General features: G+C 38.6%; 4 protein-coding genes and 2 non-coding genes across 6 annotated transcripts; 3 read left to right on the top strand and 3 right to left on the bottom strand.

Annotated features, from left to right (window-relative positions):
* The first annotated feature begins 5,486 nt into the window (after positions 1 to 5,486).
* On the top strand, positions 5,487 to 9,029 carry LOC111986522 (nuclear transcription factor Y subunit B-6). The gene is made up of 2 exons (XM_024018163.2): positions 5,487 to 5,637; positions 8,209 to 9,029. Exons 1-2 carry the CDS (start codon positions 5,586 to 5,588, stop codon positions 8,835 to 8,837), a joined length of 681 nt encoding a protein of 226 aa, XP_023873931.1. The 5' UTR covers positions 5,487 to 5,585; the 3' UTR covers positions 8,838 to 9,029.
* A 585-nt stretch (positions 9,030 to 9,614) lies between these two features.
* TRNAT-CGU (transfer RNA threonine (anticodon CGU)) lies at positions 9,615 to 9,686 on the bottom strand. The gene has a single exon. It is a non-coding gene; the product is annotated as a tRNA-Thr (tRNA).
* Positions 9,687 to 10,455: 769 nt separating this feature from the next.
* On the bottom strand, positions 10,456 to 13,708 carry LOC111986521 (tRNA (guanine(9)-N1)-methyltransferase). The gene is made up of 3 exons (XM_024018162.2): positions 13,139 to 13,708; positions 11,707 to 12,066; positions 10,456 to 10,887 (listed from the first exon to the last, which is right to left on the bottom strand). Exons 1-3 carry the CDS (start codon positions 13,697 to 13,699, stop codon positions 10,564 to 10,566), a joined length of 1,245 nt encoding a protein of 414 aa, XP_023873930.2. The 5' UTR covers positions 13,700 to 13,708; the 3' UTR covers positions 10,456 to 10,563.
* LOC111986529 (small nucleolar RNA R32/R81/Z41) lies at positions 11,231 to 11,312 on the bottom strand. Its single transcript, XR_002880184.1, has one exon. It is a non-coding gene; the product is annotated as a small nucleolar RNA R32/R81/Z41 (small nucleolar RNA).
* Positions 13,709 to 19,223: 5,515 nt separating the features above from the next.
* On the top strand, positions 19,224 to 20,297 carry LOC111986519 (uncharacterized). The gene has a single exon (XM_024018160.2). It carries the CDS (start codon positions 19,224 to 19,226, stop codon positions 20,295 to 20,297), a length of 1,074 nt encoding a protein of 357 aa, XP_023873928.2.
* Positions 20,298 to 20,399: 102 nt separating this feature from the next.
* Positions 20,400 to 20,837, top strand: LOC136069523 (uncharacterized). Its single transcript, XM_065778164.1, has one exon. The coding sequence runs from the start codon at positions 20,400 to 20,402 to the stop codon at positions 20,835 to 20,837; it is 438 nt and encodes a 145-aa protein (XP_065634236.1).
* The last annotated feature ends 272 nt before the right edge of the window (positions 20,838 to 21,109 follow it).

Genomic DNA, 21,109 nt, shown 5'->3' with positions numbered 1-21,109 from the left:
AAAAAATAAATAAATAAAGAGGCAAAATAATGAGGATTTTATAATGCGTTTGTTAGATTCATAGGTGGCTTTATGTTGAGTACACAGTGTTCATGTGAATAACCTGACTCGAAGAAGAAAAAAAAAACTATACTTGTAAAATATATATATATATATATATATTATTTCTCTCTCTCTCTCTCTCTCTCTCTCTCTCTCTCTCTCTCTCTCTCTCTCTCTCTCTCTCTCTCTCTCTCTCTCTCTCTCTCTCTCTCTCTCTCTCTCTCTCTCTCTGTGAGTTTAAGGTCATTTCTAAATTGATGCATTAACTTTTACAATTTAAATGGTCAACTATTACAATTACAATTATACAAAATGTGTCCTTATGTCAAAATTTGTTAGAATCTCATCATTGTTGAGGTACAAATTTTTTGGCCTTGATTTTTATTAGCCCACTCACAAAATACTCACATAAGCCCACACATTATTTTAAGCCCACATAAATATTTCCACATATATTATCCAAATATTCCCTATGCTATTGGGCCTTCATAAATACTCCATACACAAGCCCATAAATTGCCTTGGCCCTCTCACAAATATTACCCATTATATCTCACATATTATCCAACTTGGATTTTCACACAAAATATTCACCATATCGCTACCAAAATTGGGTCGCAAAATTACACCATCTCCGTTCAAAGTACTACTACGATGTGGCTAATTCACAGTCCCACTATGATGTGGCTAATTCAATGTCCCACGACGATGTGGCAAATTCAAAGCCCGCTATGATGCGGCACCATTTATAAAGCCCTCTACGATGCGGCACTTCTACTAAGTCTGTTGCTTCACGGAAAATATTTTACAAAACCCTAAATCATTTTACAGAGCCCAAATATTTATTTGGCACTATTTTACAAAGCCCAAATATTTATTTGGCGCTATCTTACAAAGCCCAAATAATTGTTTGGCACTATTTCATAAAACCCAAATATTATTTTGACAACTATTCCCAAAAGCCCAATATTGTTTTGGCACAATCAAGTATTATTTCAACACATGCTTTACATATACTAAGTCCCTAACTTATGGGAAATATAAATCACTCATCTCTCAAAAAATTTGCTTTCACAAGATTTATGGGAATTATGTCTATTATTTCCATAATCAACTAAAATTACAAAGCCCATGAATATTACCCATGGCAAAACCACTCATTTTGTAGGGTTAACCAAGCCCAAGCAAGTTTGTTTACAAAGCCCAACTGGGACAGGCCAGCCCACACACAGAATCCAGCAAGCTGAAAGCTTACGTGAAGTGACCAACCAAATCTTAGCACAAACAACTGGAGCCCCTTCCCATCAGGTCCCAAAGTGTCCAATCAGAGCAGAAAACAGACACGTGTCCACCAAGGGATGGATCCTTTCTCCACAAGCTGAAGTCTCATCATTTCTCAAGTGACATAAAACTAAGGGATGTGACAGAAAGCTGAAAAGCTTCAGCCAGCTGTCACTTCTTTCTTCTCCAACTCATTTTAGTCAAAAACTCAAAGCTGCCATGACAAGGCCTTCAAAGTTCCTGAAACAAGATGAAACCAGCTCATTTTCATACTAAAAATATGTATTCTCTGGTTTATGAACCAAGCACATAAATCTCAAATGGGGAAACTTAGGGAAATGTGGTTTGGAGGGCACCAAAGAGATCCCAGCAGGGTTCCCAACAAGGGCTCCAAGGTTGACACCTGGCTTGGGGTGGTCCAATCTGCCTTGGGGAACTCTAATTCTAGTTGCAGCATAACCAAGATCATTAACCTCAAGCATGCCCTAATCCCATCAGTCGAGGCTAATTAGCATTCAATGCTAAGTCAGAAACCCAGCTGTTACTACCTAAAACAGCAACAACCTTCTAAAGTTGAGCTTATTACTCTTAGCTAAAAATCCTAAGAACGATTTCCTAAGGATTTTCTGAAAGATTGAGAAAGATTTAGCAAAGATTATTTTGCTAATCACCCCCTAAAAACTCAGGTATAAATGGAACCCTCCATTAATGCTACAACCAACTTACAACCAATACACAACCAACTCATTAAGCTACACACCAAGATTTTTCCTTAAGCTCTCTACAAAGAGTCTTCTCTTAACTTTGAAAAATCACTGAGTTCTCAATCTCAAGCCTAGGAATTAAGTTCCCCAACTCTTAGCTCATAAATATTTCTCATAGGTCTACTCATAAAACGCTTACTTACCCTAGCAGAAAACTCCATCAACTTTGCTATATACTCTTACTCATTGCTTATACTTCTCACTCATTACTCATACTACTCACAAATGACTATCTCTACTCACTACATATACTATACTCATGAGCATGCCATGGCACCATAATGATCTTGCTTCGCTAGCTGGGATCTCTCTCTCTCTCCCTTCATCTCACGCTAAGTTTTCTCCATTATTTGTTATTATGGAACCCATGACATTTATTTATTCATTTACTATTGATGGTTATGATGTAACTGTCACTATATAATTTTTCCCTCATATTGTCGTATTAGAAGACTCTTCTCTAGAGCTAACGAACGATGAGTCTGAAAATATAGACATTTCCCTTGATTTGTGAAGTAGTTAACAGATTGAAGTTTATTCTGTTTGTATTACTTTACTGCTGGGCCGTTTTCTGCAGAAACACTTTACCGTTGGGCCATTTTCTGCAAAAACACTTTACCGCTGGGCTATCTCCTGTAGAAATGTTTTACTGCTGGGCCATGTTTGACTGTATGCTTTTTAATCTTGTTGACGTGTCTTCTGTAGGGATTGTTTATGGGCCACTCTTGTCAGTTCCAATCTAAGCCAAAGGCATAAAATATAGTGGATTTCTTGGATTTTCACCTATAGCCTTTGGGCCGTGCATCAAGCCCATCGTTGAGTTTCAATTTAGACCCCCCGACCCATCATAGAACTTATTTGTCAGAAGGAAAACTTTTTCGCCCCCGACAATCATTAATCCACACAAAAACAATATTTTCTTAGACCAAAAAAAAAAAAGAGTTGCTTTTAGTCAGGTTAACAAAGAAAATGAGACAAACCTTAAAGAAAGAGGTGCATTGGCTTCATTGTAATTTTATATAGTGTAAATTGTAAGTTTGAAAGTTGAGAAATCGATTTAGAAGTGACTCTAAACTTATATGGAGGGTATAAAGTGAATTTTAGTCTTCAATAATTTCTAGTGACACAAAAATTTTTAGAGCTAAAAAATGACTTGTTATGATTGATGATGTAAAGAAAATCAGTAGGTTGAATGCTCCAAGTTTCAATGGACTAGTGATTGCTTGAAAGGCCAGAAAAGAAAAAGACATGATCAAAGGTGACTGGGTTGAACCAGCCAACAACCCTCCGATACTTAAGTTAGTGTTTTCCTCTGGAATGTTAGAATTCCAATTTTTGGGAGTCGTGAGAACTTACCTCCATTAGATGTGGATGAGTATTTATATAGTGTGCTTTGGAGTGGTTACCTGTCTCGTAACTTCCCCAATATTTCCAAAAGTTAGAAGGTTCAGACTTAACTTCTACAAACCGCTATAAAAGTTGGAATGTTCAATCTTATCTTCTATAACTGTCATTGGAGGTTAAGTATTTAGTAGGAAGTTATAGTGATAAATTAGGATCTCGCTCATGTTTCAAAATGGTAACACGTGATTCGATTCATTAGTCTTTTGTAGGTAAATATTTCTGGAAATTTCCCAAGTGTTAGGGGTCGTCTAGGCACTTTCCTGATGGACAACCCTCATGCCTATGGACGACCGTCCTACGAGGGATGACCATTCCTATCTTCTTGACTTGGACGACACTCATAGACGAATTGGAGTTTATTCAATCTTTAGTTCACCATCAATGATTATTATATTTTTTTTAACAAAACATAATAAAATTGGTGTCAATTTTATCAAGGAAAAAAATTATGTCAATAATAGAGCCATGTAAAAATAACTTCCAATCAAAACTTATCACCTTAACAAAAGTAAAAGTTTTTGTCTCCACCATTACTCTTTTAGAGTAGATTAGAATTAAAAAATAAAAGCATTTTGGATACATTTTACAAACCACACTATCTAACATTGACCTATTTTTAATTCTAAATACTTAGGTTTTTATTTTTCCACTTCCTTCGTTTAATTTTAGTCTATTTTTTATCTAGTTATTCTATCTAATTTCATTCAATCTCACTATTAATTTTAACGAATCTTATTTTCAAAACAACGTCATTTTGGTAAATTTAATAATGTGAAGTGAATGAAAAATTACTATATTAGAAAGGATTTATAAATAAAAAATAAACCCTTTAAATGGCTGAATTGAAATAACTAAATGTAAAATAACCCCTTTAAATGGCATAATTTAATAAATAATTAAATATAAAATAAATAATATTAATATAAATTTACACGATTACTGTAATAAGTATGTATTTTTACAAAATTATACATGACCTGATATGTGGGTGAATTTTAGGAGAATGTATAACCTGCATTGAGAATACGCTACTCCTCTCTCATAGTTGGTGGGTCTCACTCCTCAATAGAACCCACCAACTAAAAGAGAGGAAACACATACCTAATGCAAGGTATATTTTTCTAAATTTTAGACTGTGTTGACTAAAATATTGATGGATCTCACTTTTTAATAAAACCTACTAATTATGAGAGAGAATATACATTGAAGAGGATAAAACTTAGGTACAGTATCTTAGGTATTGTTTTTAAAATTTTTCTCTTAAAATTCAGTCATATAATTACTTAATTAAAAAATATATTTTTATCTTATGAAAAAAAAAATACACATAACAGAATTTAAAAAAAAAAAAAACTTAAAAAAAATATTTAAATACTATACCTAACTCTCGCTTTAAAATTTTTAAAATTTTAGACTTTGTTAACTAAAACAGCTTTTTCAATTATTCAAATACTTTTTTCTAGAATTTCGAGTCCCCACTTATGACATGAGCCCACGGCCCCATAAGATGGGGTGGTCCAAAAGTCCAAATCCTCTATCTCATCAATTGTGCTCCACTTCATGCTCCACCAATAAAATTTAGACAGCTAGCATTTCTCATTAAATGAGATATTTCATTAAATGAGACAACTAGCCTCTCTCATTAAAGTTAGAGTTATCTCATTTAATGAGAGAGGCTAGTTGTCTAAGTTTTATTGGTAGAGTATGAAGTGGGGCACAATTGATGAGATAGAAGATTTGGACGCGGTGGTCCAAGTTGAAATGCCTACTTCCATGCATGTGAGCCTCACTCACGTGACTGACTTGAGGGGTTGTGCAAGTGTAGGTTGAGGATGAGGGCGCAACCTGCGAGTGCCGGTCATATCAACCCGCTTCTACTGAGTGCTGTCTTGTTAACGCGACCGGTTACAAGGGGGTTCCTCGTTCACGTCGCCTCTGCCACGTTGTATATACTTAATTTGGCACTATATAACTTGACACTTGCCAAGTGCTTTATTTAGCTTCAACTTCACACTCACGCCACTAGCTACCACAGATTGATCAAAAAATTTCACAGAGAGAGAGAGAGAGCTAGCTTTAGTGGGGATATCAGAAATGGAACGTGGAGGCTTCCATGGCTACCGCAAGATCCCCAACACAAACTCTGGTAAACTCAATATTTACACGAACACAACTACTTGTCACTGTAATTTTTATTTTTCTTATATATATATTCTTGCTATAGCTATATGTATGTGTTGTACATTATATATAAATGTGTGTGTGTGTGTGTGTTGTGTAGATTTTATAATATGCTTACATTTTCTGTTATCTGGGATCTTTTTTGACCTTCTCTTTCTCGAAGATCTTACTTTTTATTCTTTCATGAAAGCAATTATCTTAATGTTCATCTTCTCTTGCATGCAAATGTACTTTTCTTTCTTCCTTTCCTCCTTCTTCTTCTTCTTCTTCTTCTTTTAATATTTTAATTAAATCAATTTTGATGAATACAATGGAATGTATCATCAAGCTTAGCCCCTCTTAGCTAGCTAGTAAAGTAATAGGTTAGCTGCAGTTTAAGCTTTCAGACCCAGATCGACCTTTTCATGTGACAAATTCTTGGCACCACGATTTGAACACAAACTCCTAACAGTCCATTTGAATTGAAGGAGAAGGAGGGAAAGTAGAATAGAATTGGCCAAATTTAGGTCAACTCTACTCTTCTCCCATTTCACTCTCCCTCCCTCTAACTTAATCTAAACAGACCCTAAAGTAAGGACCTTCAAGCTTAATAACCCTCAAGCTCTTTAATTCTTTGATATTTTAGCATAATTTCTCTCTCTATTTTCACTTCAATGGGTTTCTCTATTGATCTTTCAATTCATGCAACTATATTTGCTTGTGTAACTCTTTTTTGCTTTTGGGAAAGTTTTAGTTCTCTATAGTAATACGCAGATAAACTGTTTATTTCTCTCTCTCTCTCTCTGTCTCTCTGTCCATTATTAAATTCTGCAGGATGGTCCGACTATCTATTCACTTACAGTGGGCTAAATATACCTGATCATCTGCAACAAAGATATTATTATTTGATTGATCTGTTGCTTTGATACCTTACACTTCAATAATAATAGGGGCAAATATATTGCACACAATTCTTTACACACACTATATACTGTATACAGACGTAACTTAGTATTTGGGTAGTATGCAATAAACAATGTCATCGTAATAATCTTTTTCTTTGTTCCTCTTTTTAAGTCAGCTTTAGTTATATGATCTCATCTGAGTGTTGTGGACTATAAGATGTTGGTGGAAAGGTAACGGCTGATGAAACTTTGAAATAGGGTTTGTTGTACAAGTGGCATGTATCATGCATGCAATCTAGGACCCCACAAGACCATGTGTCTTTCATGCATAAGCAAGCATAAGTGGGACCCCCACTTTAGTCTCCACCTACTGCAATTCAATGAATACGCAAGGGATATTATAACTTTTCTGCATACTTTTTATAAACAAACGTGTTACCCATTGCAAAATATTTCAAATTTCGAATTTGAAATATATATTTTTTTAAAATAATACAATTATATTTATTTTCATGTCAGATTGTAAATTTTTTAATAAAATTAGCAATAAATTTAAGATTTTCACATAGCAATTAATATCAACCCTCATGCTCTTTTTACTCTTGGGTCTCCCATTAATCAATTATGTTTCATTTAGAGATAGTTTAGACTTGACTCAAAATTAAGAGACACAAAAAATTTCTTCTTTTTTTTTTTTTTCCAACTTATTAACATATTAAGTTGTGATAGATAAAAATAACTTTAAAACATGAGAAATGCTGCGTTCATAGTATTAATTTTTACAACAGATCATAAATTATAAATTATTATTAGTTTTAATTTGAATTTACAACTTAATTTATTTTTTTCTACCAATAATAACTAATAATAATTTACCATTTAGGATTTATTATAAAAATATTATGAAAATATTGTAAATATAATATTTTCTTAAAATATAGTATCGTTAATTGTTATTATAAACTAGTTATCTCATAAATTTTTGTATTATTCTTATAAATTTTAGATTTAGTTAGGAGCTAAGCTAGCAGAGTTAAGATGCTCTTAACTCGTTTGCTTAGAAGGCCTACAAAAGCTCTCGAGGTGCGTTTTAAGTTATGATAGATGAATACAAAAAAACATGAATAATGTAGTTTGTTAGATATTAGATTTGTTTGTTATTTTTATTATTATTTTTATTTATTAAAAACATAAATAATAATATTATTATTATTATTATTTGCAGAGTCCAATTAGATATTAGATTTGTTGTTCTTTCATATATGCCTATGTGGAGAATAGTAAAAGGGCCACTTGGTCACCCTCTAAAAATACGTGATGCCATAGTATTTTTCTAATAAAATTGATAATAGTTTTAACATTTTTTTCACACTTCTTCTATGCTTTAAATATATAAATTTCTCAAGCTGGTGAAAAATATGAGAGGCTGTATGGTAGCATATTTTGAATTATAGTTTTTAATACTTAAAAAACATTACACGTATTTTTATACACTTTTTCATTTACAAATATTTTTAATAAATTTTTAAAAAATATAAATAACGTTACTAGAACAACCGGCTAATTTCTCAAAACTTATTTATTTACTTAAAAAAAAGATTTCCAACAGTTGTAACATAAGCTATATTGTTGCTTTTCTAACATTGTCCCAGGCCTGAAGCTAACAAACATCAACATGAGGCAGCTAGCAGAGATGAACCACACCACCAACAACCACTCAACCACGGCCACGATCACCACCGAGGACAACTTATGCACGGTGAGAGAACAAGACAGGTTCATGCCAATCGCGAACGTGATAAGGATCATGCGCAAGATTCTCCCTCCACACGCCAAGATCTCTGATGATGCCAAAGAGACCATCCAAGAATGCGTGTCCGAGTACATCAGCTTCATCACTGGGGAAGCCAACGAGCGCTGCCAGCGCGAGCAACGCAAGACTATCACCGCTGAGGATGTGCTTTGGGCCATGAGCAAGCTCGGGTTCGATGACTACATTGAGCCACTCACATTGTACCTCCACCGCTACCGCGAGATGGAAGGTGACCGTGGCTCCATTCGAGGTGAACCGCTAGGGAAAAGGGGTAGCGGTGGCAGTGTTGATTTTGGGGCACTTGGGGTTGCTGCATTTGCACCAGCTTTTCATATGGGGCATCACCATGGGTTTTTTGGTGCTGCAATGGGTGGGTGGAACTTGAAGGATGCACCTAATGGAAATGTGGCTGGACCTTCGGCTCAGGCTGCTGTGGCCAGTGGTGAACCACTTGGGCAGTATAAGTGAGATAAGATCACCCAAAGTTTTATATATATGTGTGTGTGTGTGTTTGTGTGCATGGATCGATGCATATATATATATATGCTATGGTATGCTAATAATTATGATTATGTAACGCACTAACGTAGAGTCATTTGGGGGTTTGAAACTTTGAATCTATCATGCAGTGGAATAAAAGTGAATAACATGGTTTCTATATTGAGGTATTGCTTAATTTTAGTTTGCAATTTTCAGGTGCTTAATTTCTAAGAAAAATAAAATATAATAATATCCATGTGTTTTTTAAAGAACGGGGAAAAAATTATGTCTAAAGTCATTATAGATGTAGAAATAAGTGGGTTTTAGTTAACTCAATTGGTAAAGTCTTTGATAGTTAAATAAAAAATCTGAAATTCAATTCCCGCCTACACAAAAAATGATTGGTATCTTAATTTAATGATAAAGAGTTATTATCAACAGCGGACGTCATAGGTTAAAGCTCTTTTAAAAAAAATGTATGAATATGGAAGGAAAGGAAAAATGCCAACCTAACAAGAATTAATGGATTGGAATAAACTAAATTTTCGAGGTAACAAAGCCAATTGGGTTTTTATCATGATAAATAAATTGACTAGAATTCTGAAATGGAAATGGCAGCACCAGCAAGGATAGAATCGGTGAAATTGATACATACAGAAAACGTTGCCTAAAACGACAAATGGTATCAGTAGACGACTACTATTGAAGGGCCTATGAAAAAACGACAATCGAGTAAAGGAAAGTTACGGTAAAATAGAAACGGTGAGCTCCCAGCGAGGATCGAACTCGCGACCTTTCGCTTACGAAGCGAACGCACTACCACTATGCTATGGAAGCCACGTTGTTGGTGGTCCTGGAGACAATTATTATTTAATACTTTTAGGTTCTCACCCAATGCAAGGACTACAAGTGTACCTTCCCTCTCACATCTTGTACACTGTTGGTAATTGTTGTACAAACTTCAGTGTGTGCTATAATTGAAATTTGAACTTTTTGGCCATTTGGATAACTCCACAATTATCATCTGACGAAGTCCAACATCCAAACAAGATTCCTCGTCATTTTTTCTTTTTTCCTTAACAACACTCAAATTCCACAAGAAGCACCAGTTAGTGAATCAGCTATGATAAGCTAACATTATTGCTTTTCATCGATAGGTTGATATCCCGAATGCCAGCTAAAATTACACAACCAATCTCATGAGTGGGCAGTTCGGCTTAACTGAAGAGAAAACGAGTAAATTGAAATGCAGAAAGCTATTTGTAAATAGGGGAGGTTCCACACAGCCATCTAGCACGCCTTCGCACTGGGATGATAAACGGCATTAGCCTAGGAGATGTTAGTGTAATAGACTAATAGGGTGGAGGCATAGAGATCTCTGGTTTAAGCAGGAGCAGCAATAAGCCAATATCATTAAGAATGATACAAGGGCCTCAAACTTCCAGTGCTTGATGCACATGATTAGTTGTTTTCTTGCACAAGGACTGTACAACAAAACAGCATTGGTGTGCATGCACATTCAAACAAAGGCAACTAAAACCGACAAGCTACTGTCTACAGCTTCTAGCACTCGTGATTACAGTAAAAGTGCAAAAGATATGGTATGTGCATGCAAAATGTGAAGCTCTGGTTGAAAAATCAATTATGTGGCAAAATTTTTCTTTCCCCTTTTACAAATGCAACACATTAATGGGAACTTGTACCCATTCAAGTCCTATCCATGGGAAGGGACTTCAATACACTTCTTTTTTCTATCCAACTGATCATCTTTCCCTTCATTTTCTTCCCCTTCTACTTCTTGGCATCCTTCTGGATCAGCTTCAGGTCTTTTCCTCTGAGAAGGGACTTCAATACACTTCTTTTTGCCATCCAATTGATCATCTTTCCCTTCATTTTCTTCCCCTGCTACTTCTTGACATCCTTCTGGATCAGCTTCAGGTCTTTTCCTTTGAGGAATTACTTGAAAGAAAGAAACTTTCCAATCCTTTGTTTCAATAAACTTGAGGAGTATCTCTATCACTTGGTTCACAGTAAGGACCTGCACTCAAATAAAGAAGACGTGAAGTGTTGAGATTGGAGAGAAGTAAAAGAATCACTAACTTGCTAGAGGCAACATGAAAATTGACCAACAGGTTGTAGCCAAACATTACGTAATGGCAATATTTCATAAGTTCTACTTTGTAGCCAAACATTACGTAATGGCAATATTTCATAAGTTCTACTACAAATAAATTTGAAAGAACAAGATAAACCCCAGTTTATTTGTAAGGTTCAGACATAGGTCACTATAGCTAAATGATGCATCATAATTTGAATTACTCCTTTTTTAATAAGTTTAATAGTTTGATAAAACAAAAGATAAATATTAAACATATTCAGAAACAAGAATCAGAAAGAACGTAACGAGATTTTAATCACATGATGTTGATCATCACTCATGCATTACTTTCATCATGTCCATAATTCAAAGCATCAGATTTTACACACACCACAAGAGAGAGAGAGAGGGTATTAGAATAACTCCTATAAGAACCAAATATGCAGTTTTGGATGAACATATACTTATATAGGGAACTTGCCAATGCATACTTCCTAATTTCATAGCTAAGGACCATAATTGAGACAGAGAGTTCTTCTCAAATGATGAATATATTCTCCCATAGAAACCAGAATAGTATACGAATGTTTGCTGACAATATGCCAGTTCACAGATTGAGAAACAACTCCACTTATTATTAGGCGCAGCTCCAGCTGAAACTTAATCCTGACAAATTATATTTCTATTATAACAAGCACTAGTGCTATGGTAGTCAACCTTCCAAGAGAAATAAAAGGCAAGTATTGAGACCAACTATACCTGGGAACTTGACATCTTCAAGTAATTCCCAATTGGGAGCTTTGCCATTTGGATTCCTTGCTCTTTTGCTTTCTTCATGGTAATCCCTTTCCACCTATTACGATCCACTAATCCACCAACAATATATATTTTCTTTGGATCAAGTTCCTCCAGAACAGTTTCTGCATCTGCTGTGAGATATACCAGATTTTCCTTTTGCTCTTGCAATGCTTCAATATATGGTCGATTTTCTTTCTCAATTATCCAATTATCAAACCCTGGGAGTCTTTTCAATTGGCTTCCCATTTCTCCCTCGCATCCAGTCAACCAGAGATGACAAGGGTTAATACATCTTCCATTCACCGCATAACAATACATAATCTGCAGGTTTCATCAATAATAAAGTTCTTTCATATATTACCAAGCAAACCATTATAATATTGAACTGTTCCCCAACAAAATAAATCACCCATTAATAGGACCAATAACATTACAGAAGGATGCACTGATTTATGACCAGAGACTGACAATGAGACCAGTACAAATATCAATTCTAAGTTGCAAGGATTCAATTACAAATAGTGTAACCCTTCGCTCCATGATATCAACAAATGTAAGACATCTAGAGATATGGTTGGGCCTCAACAGTTACAGACCCTCATGTAAGATTATTAATTTTGGACAAAGATTCAACCAAAACTAAATTTCAGTTCCATAAAAAGTTGCAATTTTCATCCTTACAAAATTTAAAAGATGTAATCTTTGTCCTTTCATTTATCTCCATCAAAGGAATTGTTTATGTGAGAAAACTAGAACTGGCATGGCATATTACTTTCAAAGTTTCACACAGACCCATCACTAACATACCTTTCATTATGTTAGAAAAATTGATGAGTTCTATTTTTTTTTTTTTTAATAAAAATTGCACCTTTTTAAATTTGAAGGATAGAAATCAAACCTGCACTAAATTTCAATGACGAACCCAAAAAAAAACACACACACACAAATATAAGTAACTTCAAATATCATTTACCATAACGATAGTGAATGCGATAAACAGCAATTAAAAGAACTTGTTTTGAGCTAGAAAATCACATGAAAAATTCATATCTAGCCTAGGTAACAAATCCAGAACATTTCGATTAATAAAACAACAACCCATAAGCCTTGGAAACTAACCAAATGCACCACTCATACTACAAAATTACAAATATAATTTTTACTACATAATAAGCAGTACAAAGTTACAAACTAATGTATTCATTTTTTTTTTTTAACACAAAACAAAAAAAAAAAAAAGCAATTTGTAAACTTTTTACAATTGGTAATAACTTTAGCATTACGTCGTCTCATGAATAACCACAGCGAAAAACGAAACGACAGCGTATTATAAAACCTACTGCTAAAAAGGACGGCGTATTAGAGATAGAGATAGAGATAGAGAGGGAAGGACCTGTTGAACGAGGCTTTGAATCTCAGAGGGAGTCATGAGGTGAGCGAAGTCGAGGTCGACGACGATCTTGTGTCCGCACTGCATCGCTTTGTTCAGCCTCTCCATCTTCTTCTCCTTCTCCTCCGACCGCTTCTCCATCCTCTCTTTCCTCAAGCTCCGCCGCGACTCTATCAGCTTCGCTCGCTCCTCCTCCGTGACGCTCGCCAGAGTCTCCTCCCACTCCTTCCTCTTCCGCTCCGCGTCTTCCTTCTTCTGCCGCTTCTCTTGCGCTTTCTTCTCCGCCTTTTTCGCTTCGTACCTCTGCTGCTTCAGCAGCTTCTTCTGAGCGTTCTTCGAGAGAGTTTGCGGTTGAGATATTGGTTGTGGTTGTGGTTGTGGTTGTGGTTGTGGTTGTGGTTGTGAGAGGGCATTTTCGTCATTTTGCGTGGCCTCCATTGTTGCTCTAATCAGTGTTGTTCTCTTTTCTCTGTATTTGGGCGCGAGTGTGTGTGGGGTTAGGGCACTAACGTTTCTTTGGGAAATCGAATGACAAGGAAAAGAGTGGAACGACGTCGTCCTCATGCGCGCTTTTTTTTTTTTTTCCTCCCTTTTCTTAAGACCAAATTTGGATTCAGTACTATTGTTCTCGTTTACTTATATTAATGTTTAAATATTTTTAAGAAAAATAAATTCCTTTTATTAATAGGAAAAAATTTAACTACAAATTTTTTTTGTTTGAAAAATAAACTAATTACTAAACTAATTACTTATATTAATTTTTATTTTATGGAGTAAAATTATAGTTTAAAACTGCAACCAATTTTGTAGCTAAACTTTGTCCTTATTTATATAATCAATTATAAGAAATAATAGAGCTTAAATCACTTAAAAATATATAACATAGAGCTACCATATAATTTTTCAATAAATAAATGTGTGGGTCAAAAAAATACCTTTTAGGAAGAATTACTTAAATTACCGTTAGAATTAATTTAGTAAGTATGGGTCAAGAGTTTAACTAGTAAACGAAAGCTCAATGGATTGAGACAAAATACACAATAGAAATGATGAAAAAGACTAATATTTGGTTAAAAAATATATCCTTGGAAGTCCCGAGGATGGATATGAATATGATCAATACAACTTTTCCTCTCACTTGATATTACAATTAACATTTTTTTACTCAAAATTTTCGGGCCCTTATTCATAGGGAGTTTTGCCCCTATTCACACTAGAATCTATTCATCATTTACCATCCACCTATAGGGTGTATATGGCGTAGGGTAGATACCTGTCTCATTCCCTACTTCCCTCCACATTTTTTTGAGGTAAAACTATGTGGAAAATGGGGCGTTTGGCACTGTTCTGATGGTCATTCAATAATAAATACAGCTTTGCTAGCGGGTGAATCATATTTAATGTGGAGGGGGATGATTGCTTACTTTAAATGTTTTTTTTTCTTTAGGCCTTTGGATTTGTTCACTATTGAACTCACACAATCCTTTGTTTGCCTTCTCGTTGCCATCGTGAAGGGGGGGGGGGTGTTCTTGACATGCAACAAAGGATAAGGTGATCCTCAGAGATTCGTCGAGAGTGGTCAACCGTTAGATGATTGTGCCTTTATCTCTTTCCTCCTTGGTGTGCCTTCAAGGTTCTTCAGGGTCGAGCCTGCTCTACTCAAATTGGTTAGGCCTCTATTTATCAGGCTCTCCCAATTAGCCTTTGGGCCTACAAACTCAATCCTGTTAAAGATACAATAAAGATTTTTACTTTCATTATGAAGTAGACTAACTTCATTGCATTGTAACTAACGAATTATTTCAACTCAAAAATTTATTAAATTATTTATAAAAAAAAAAAAAGTTTCATTGCATGTATTTTGAGTGTACAATGGTTTAAAAAAAATATTAATTAACATTTGAAATTGACATGTTTATTAAGTAAGTCAGTTATATCGACTCGAATATGATACAAACTCGTTAAGCCTAAACCAATTACCTGCTAGCTTCGTGTCATGTCGTGCAATGTTCATAGGTCGTGTCAGATTTAGCTACCCCTAAACAAAACTATCAAGAAATTTAAATTTATTTGAACACTAAATGTTTTCATTTGAAAATACCAGAAGGTATCAACCAGTTAAGTTACAAGGCTTTTGACATCATGCATCAAAAGTTTGTATTTCGATTTTTAAAAACAATTAACACATCATGCCATAATATATCATCTATAATAATCTATAATCTATAATTTATACTGTGATATATATAAAAATGAATTCACTTAATTAAAAAAAAAATTACTAATAGAATAAATACATTCATTTGTTATATTTTTTATTTTAAGCGATGCCTTAATTATTTAAATATAACAAAATTTTGTTACTTTGTTAAGATTTATACGATAAAAAATTGATTTGAAATATGGTATTTTTGCTCAAATTAGTTATTTTTGCAATAGTTGAAACAAAGTCTAGCAAAAGAAAAATAAATAAATTTAATAACACACCATCAAAATGATATTTGCATTTTTGAGTGGGTATGAAACATGCATATTTATTTCAGTAATTATATCATGCAAATTTCAAATTGTAAACACATATAGTAAAATCAAATCTCTACACCACTCTTATTGTGTTTCAATATCAATAAAATAGAGAACTAAATATTAAGATATTTTACAAGGAAAATTATTAAAATATTGGAGGAAACTAACAACAAAATGCACCTCACCTCATTCGAGAACTAAAATAGTACTAATTAATTTGATAATAGAGGAATGTGGGGCCTGAGAATTTGGCAACCCCGGCCCACTTTGTACCGGACCCAAGGCCCATGCCGAGGAGGAAGGAATGCCCGAGGACGAAGTTTGAAAGTCCAAATTGCCCAGGAACCCCGCCGAAGACGACTCTGTCCTCGGCAAACCGAGACCATGGGAGGAGGAAGTAACGGGCCACCAAAAGCAGCCTTCCCGAACATCTAAAGAGAAGGAACAGGCACAACGTGTCGGCCACGGAAGCATGGTGGAGGAGCGCGTCCAAGATGGACTATCACCTCCACATTAAATGCGCACGACTGATGTTCAGGTAGCATTAATGGGAAATGACCCCTGAGCAGTGTTTCCTCGGTTGCTACAACTCACTGGGAGTTCTGGTAAGGTGGCTGATGAGAAGGGTTGTTAGGGGAAGGCATGAATGATCAACAAGTGGATGAAAGAGATCGTTAGAAGAGGACTATATAAAGGAGGAGAAACAGATTGATGGGGGAGCCCCAGGGGAAAGGGGACCGCTAAGAAGCTCCTCGGACCGAGCCGAGGACAGATTCTTGAGGATGGTTTCGGCTCGCCGGCGTTCAGTGATGGAAAACACTGCATGGGGCATTGTTCGCTTGCTAAGGCCTAGCTCTTGAACCCGCTCTCTACAAATTCATTATATTAGGCTAGCTGGGCTTGAGTCCACTCACTCAACAATAGAAGTGCTCAAACCCAATCCCTACAATTGGCACCGTCTGTGGGAAGAATTTGTGCACTAGCAAGCACAATGGACAATCGTTCCTAGGCTACTAGTTTACAGAAGGTAGGCAGTTTTTCGTCACCGCCAACAACACTGATCCCAAATCCCATTTAAAAAAAAAAACAAACAAACAAACAAACAAAACAAACGAACAACGACGCATTTGCTCAAGAGACGATTATTGCAGAAAAATAAAAGATTCGGAGAAAATGAAAAGTGAATAAACATTGAAACCCTTTTTATTAAATAAAAGAATATATACATTATACAAACAGAGGCTTAGACAGGCTTGTTTTAAAGCTAACTCTACAAACAGAGGTCCAGACGGGCCTGTTCAAAAGCTAACCCTAGGAAGGAAGGCTAAGGCAGGCTTGTTTTAAGGCTGCCAACAACCCCTGGGCCGGTATGGGTGGTACCGGCGAGAAGATAGGAGCAGATGCAAAAACGCCTGATGCTCCCCACCCCATGATGTTCCCTTGATGCTCCCCCAGCCTCATAATAGTTAAACATTGGAGGCAGCAACACTCGAGAACCAAATTTGTCGTAATCTTGCGAGCCTCCATCGGCGGGTGAGCTGGGCGCGGGTCACTACCGGCTTGAAGGGCAGGCATGGATGCTTACCGGAGAAAAGCATTATGCTCTTCATGGACCTTCCTCCTAACAGCCAGCCACGCTACCATCAGGATGACACCCAAGCCCTGCTGCACTGGAAGCCTGACACGAGCTACACCTGCTATGGCTCTCGGTTGAGGGAGGCAGACCCCCTTTTTTGCTCATTTTAAGGGCGAGAGCACCTTTGGCTTGGGTGCCCTCGCCCTCATCTAGGGCCGTCCCATTCCTTCAAGCCCTGATCACAATCCTGGCGAGGTTATCGAAGGGGCTTAGAAGGTTGGAGGATCATGTTTCCTGTTCAACTAAAGGGTTTGTGAAGTATGGAAGGACGATTCCCCCAGAAGAACTTATATAAAAGGCGAAGGTTGGTGGGAATTGGTCCACATAAGATTCGAAGGAATAATTATCAATGACATCAATCCTGACCGAATTCCAAAGAGGCCGCCAACCACTGGGTCTCCATTAATCCACGAGAATATTAATGAGGGCGCGTCTCGCATACCGAAGCATCAGGCACACAACTCGAACAATCAAAAGACGCCTCGTAATCAAAGAGGGCAAAGAATTAGAGCGAACGAAGGGCTACTGCCACGCATAAGGATAGAAATCCGAGCCGCCCCCGCCCAGGGCAGCGCGGGACGAAGGGCCCAGTCTGAGAAGTAACCCATTTCTGGTGAAGCGAGGCCGAGGTCATCGTCACACTAAAAGTAAACTTCCCAACACTGAGGACCAATTCCTTCACTCTCGGTAGAAGAACATAGGCATTAGATTGAACCAAGGTCTTGCATGGTCCATGGACTCAAGCTGTACGGCACTCGTACCCAGTCCCACTTAGGCCATTTATTCTCATAAGAAGATACGGCCCATACGCCTATTCTCTCTCTCTGCAGGCCCATCCTGAAACTCTACAGAACACTAGCCCAAGGGTCGCCTCCTACTTATGCTCGGTAAATCCTTACTAGTCACTGTCGCGGCCGGCAGCCGAGCATAACATGCAGGGTATGCCCGGCAATTCCTTTCGGCGCACCTCCACCCAGCATATTTGCTGAAATGGGAACCAAGTTCCGAAGCCATATTCACCGTTTCCCACTCCCACCTAACCACCCACTTATGTTCGATAACACTGGACCGCCCGCTACACTAAATCAGAGAGTAATCATAACCTCACCACTAATTTAGAACTATAAATATGAGAAGCTTGGGGAGAAGTGGGGGTTGGAAAAGTTTATGTCAGAGCAAGAAGATAGAGAAAGAGAGGGAAGGTAGCAGAAAGGAGGTTAGGGCAATAGAGAAGAGAAAAGTGATCTCATTGAGTTTTCGCGCCGAGGATAACCCAGTGTAGGAAACCCAAACCCACCATACAAGTAAGTTGTGAGTCCGAAAGAGCCCAAGCCCATCAGCTCCATTTTCGGTGTGCACAATTGGCGCCGTCTGTAGGAAACTCCTACTAAGCCATAGTCCTGTTGAAACTTAACCCCGGGGAGGGAGATGTCCGGGAGCGACGCCAAAAGCGGTTCAACGAGATCCTCTCGGGGATCTTCTTGGCAAGAAAGAAGACAGAAGAGGCGTGAAGACAGGGACCGTGAATGAGAAGAGCAGTCCGGCCTCGGGGAGGGGTCGTACTAGACGCAACGAACGATTTCGAACGTCGCGCGGGACCGACAACTTGATGAGAAAGACAAAGAGCTCGAGCGATTGCGCGGGATAGTAAGAGACTTGGAGTTGGAAGCGGAGAACAGGCATCAGAGGAGAGGTAGGGACAACCGAGAAAGAAGAGCCAATACCGGAGGAGATCGTCGCCCAGTTGGGTCAAGCCAATCGGGGTCTCATAACCGCCGCGAACGCTCTCATTCCTAAGAATCCCGTCGGCGTAGGGAACGGGCTCGTTCGATTGAATCCCGTCGACATCGAGACCGCTCAAGATCACGGGAGTACGCCAACCGAGGTTCGGATTTTCCAGAAGAGCAACGGCCCCATAACGCGGCCATGGATGCAATAAGTCGCACGCTACGAAGAGCTGCCCGATCCCCCTTCTCGGCCGACATCGAGAAGGCCCCAATGCCGGACAGATTCACCCGCCCTCCTTTCAACTCTTATGATGGGAAGACGGACCCAATGGAGCACGTCAGTCACTATATCCAAATGATGTCCCTACACTCCTACAATGACGCACTGATGTGCAAAGTTTTTCCCTCGAGTCTTGGTCCCACCGCCTTGAGATGGTTCAACGGGTTGCGGAAGGGTTCTGTCCACAGTTTTGCCGAGCTTATACAAGAGTTCAGTGTTCGGTTTGTAACGTGCAGCCGGGTGCCCCAACCGGTAGACGCTTTGCTGTCCATGAAAATGAGGATAAGGGAAACCCTCCATAGTTATGCCAGCCGGTACTGGGAGCTCTACAACGAGATTAACGGGGGGAATGAAAAGATTGATGCGAGCACATTTAGGATGGGGCTGCCCGAGGAGTCCGGGCTAAGGGAGTCACTGACCAAGAAGCCTCCCGAGGATATAAGGCAGTTGATGAGGCGTATAGAAGAATACAAACGGCTAGAAGATGACAGGATGCAGAGCAAAGGCAAGGCGCCAATGATGAGTCATCCTCAGGCCGGTGCTTTTCAGCCGAGGATCCGGGGGAATTTAAGAATTCAAAAACCAAAGGCGCAAGTAGGGGAAGTGAACATGACGTTCAAAGAGCCCGTGCACAAGATCCTGGAAAGGATTAAACACAAGCCGTATTTCAAGTGGCCGAACAGAATGGGCGGTGACCTCTCCAGGAGAAATCAGAACTTGTACTGCACCTACCATAAAGACAAAGGACATACGACTGAGCAGTGCCGCGTCTTAAAAGACCATCTCGGGCAGCTAGCCAAGGCAAGGTACATAAAGGAATTCGTACTAGACGCGGAGGACCGGGGTACAGGGCAGAGAGCTACTCAGAGGGGAAACCCGCTTCCACCACTGAGAAGTCTCGCCTCGGCGACAAGAAAGAGGGTGCTAAACGTAGTCACGGAGGAGGGAAGTTCAGCCGCGCCACCGATAGGGAACAAGATGAAGCTCGCCTAGGAGCCTATCGCTTTTGGTGACAATGACCTAGAGGGAACGGCCTAACTGCATGATGACGCATTGGTGGTCACCGCACGGGTAGGCGGGTTCCTGGTAAAAAGAATGATGATAGACCAGGGTAGTGGGGCCGACGTGATGTATCCAGATCTGTACCGGGGGCTCGGGTTAAAGAGTAGGGACCTCTCTAAGTACAGCACGCCTTTGGTCGGGTTTGATGGTAAAGTTGTAATACCCGAGGGGCAAATATCTATGCCCGTGAATATGAAGGGCAAGGAGGTGATGGTGAAGTTTATAGTGGTGACTTCCTTCTCCCCGTACACAGCGATACTCAGCAAGCCATGGATTCATGCAATGGGGGTCATGCCATCCACACTACATGTGAAGGTAAAATTTCCCACCGAGCATGGTATTGCTGTGGTGAAGGGGAGCCAGCAAATGGCGAGACAATGCTTAATTACCATGGTCAACCAAGAGAAGGAGGGAGCCGATCAGGAAGGGTACGACCAGCAAAAGGGTCCGCCGCAGGGGGGTCCATTATAGCAATTACAGAATGACCGAGGAGAAGTGGGGGGTGGAGGTGCCGAAGAGATAACGAGGGTAAGGGTACTTCCAGATGCCGACAAGTGGTTCCAAGTAGGGGTAGGCCTGAACGAGCAGGAAAAGGTGGAAATGTTATTACTCCTCGTACAGAACGTGGACATGTTCGCATGGAGTCCATATGAGGTGCCCGGGGTAGACCCCGAGTTCATAGTCCATAGACTCAGGGTTGACCCCTTGTTCCCCCTTAAGAAGCAGAAGCCGAGGAGATCGGC

This window comes from Quercus suber, unplaced genomic scaffold (genome assembly GCF_002906115.3).
Source record: "Quercus suber isolate HL8 unplaced genomic scaffold, Cork oak 2.0 scaffold_10, whole genome shotgun sequence".
Lineage (NCBI taxonomy): Eukaryota > Viridiplantae > Streptophyta > Magnoliopsida > Fagales > Fagaceae > Quercus > Quercus suber.
Note: the sequence above shows the minus strand (reverse complement) of the source record. Positions and strands in the feature narration are given on the sequence as shown.

Excerpts from the sequence above, each read along its gene's own strand:
- LOC111986522 (XM_024018163.2), top strand. The coding sequence starts at position 5,586 with ATGGAACGTGGAGGCTTCCATGGCTACCGCAAGATCCCCAACACAAAC. Across the intron at positions 5,638-8,208 it reads GATCCCCAACACAAACTCTG|GCCTGAAGCTAACAAACATC; the intron begins GTAAACTCAATA and ends ACATTGTCCCAG.
- LOC136069523 (XM_065778164.1), top strand. The coding sequence starts at position 20,400 with ATGATGATAGACCAGGGTAGTGGGGCCGACGTGATGTATCCAGATCTG.
- LOC111986521 (XM_024018162.2), bottom strand. The coding sequence starts at position 13,699 with ATGAGGACGACGTCGTTCCACTCTTTTCCTTGTCATTCGATTTCCCAA. Across the intron at positions 12,067-13,138 it reads TTCAAAGCCTCGTTCAACAG|ATTATGTATTGTTATGCGGT; the intron begins GTCCTTCCCTCT and ends TGAAACCTGCAG. Across the intron at positions 10,888-11,706 it reads TGAAGATGTCAAGTTCCCAG|GTCCTTACTGTGAACCAAGT; the intron begins GTATAGTTGGTC and ends ATTTGAGTGCAG.
- LOC111986519 (XM_024018160.2), top strand. The coding sequence starts at position 19,224 with ATGGATGCAATAAGTCGCACGCTACGAAGAGCTGCCCGATCCCCCTTC.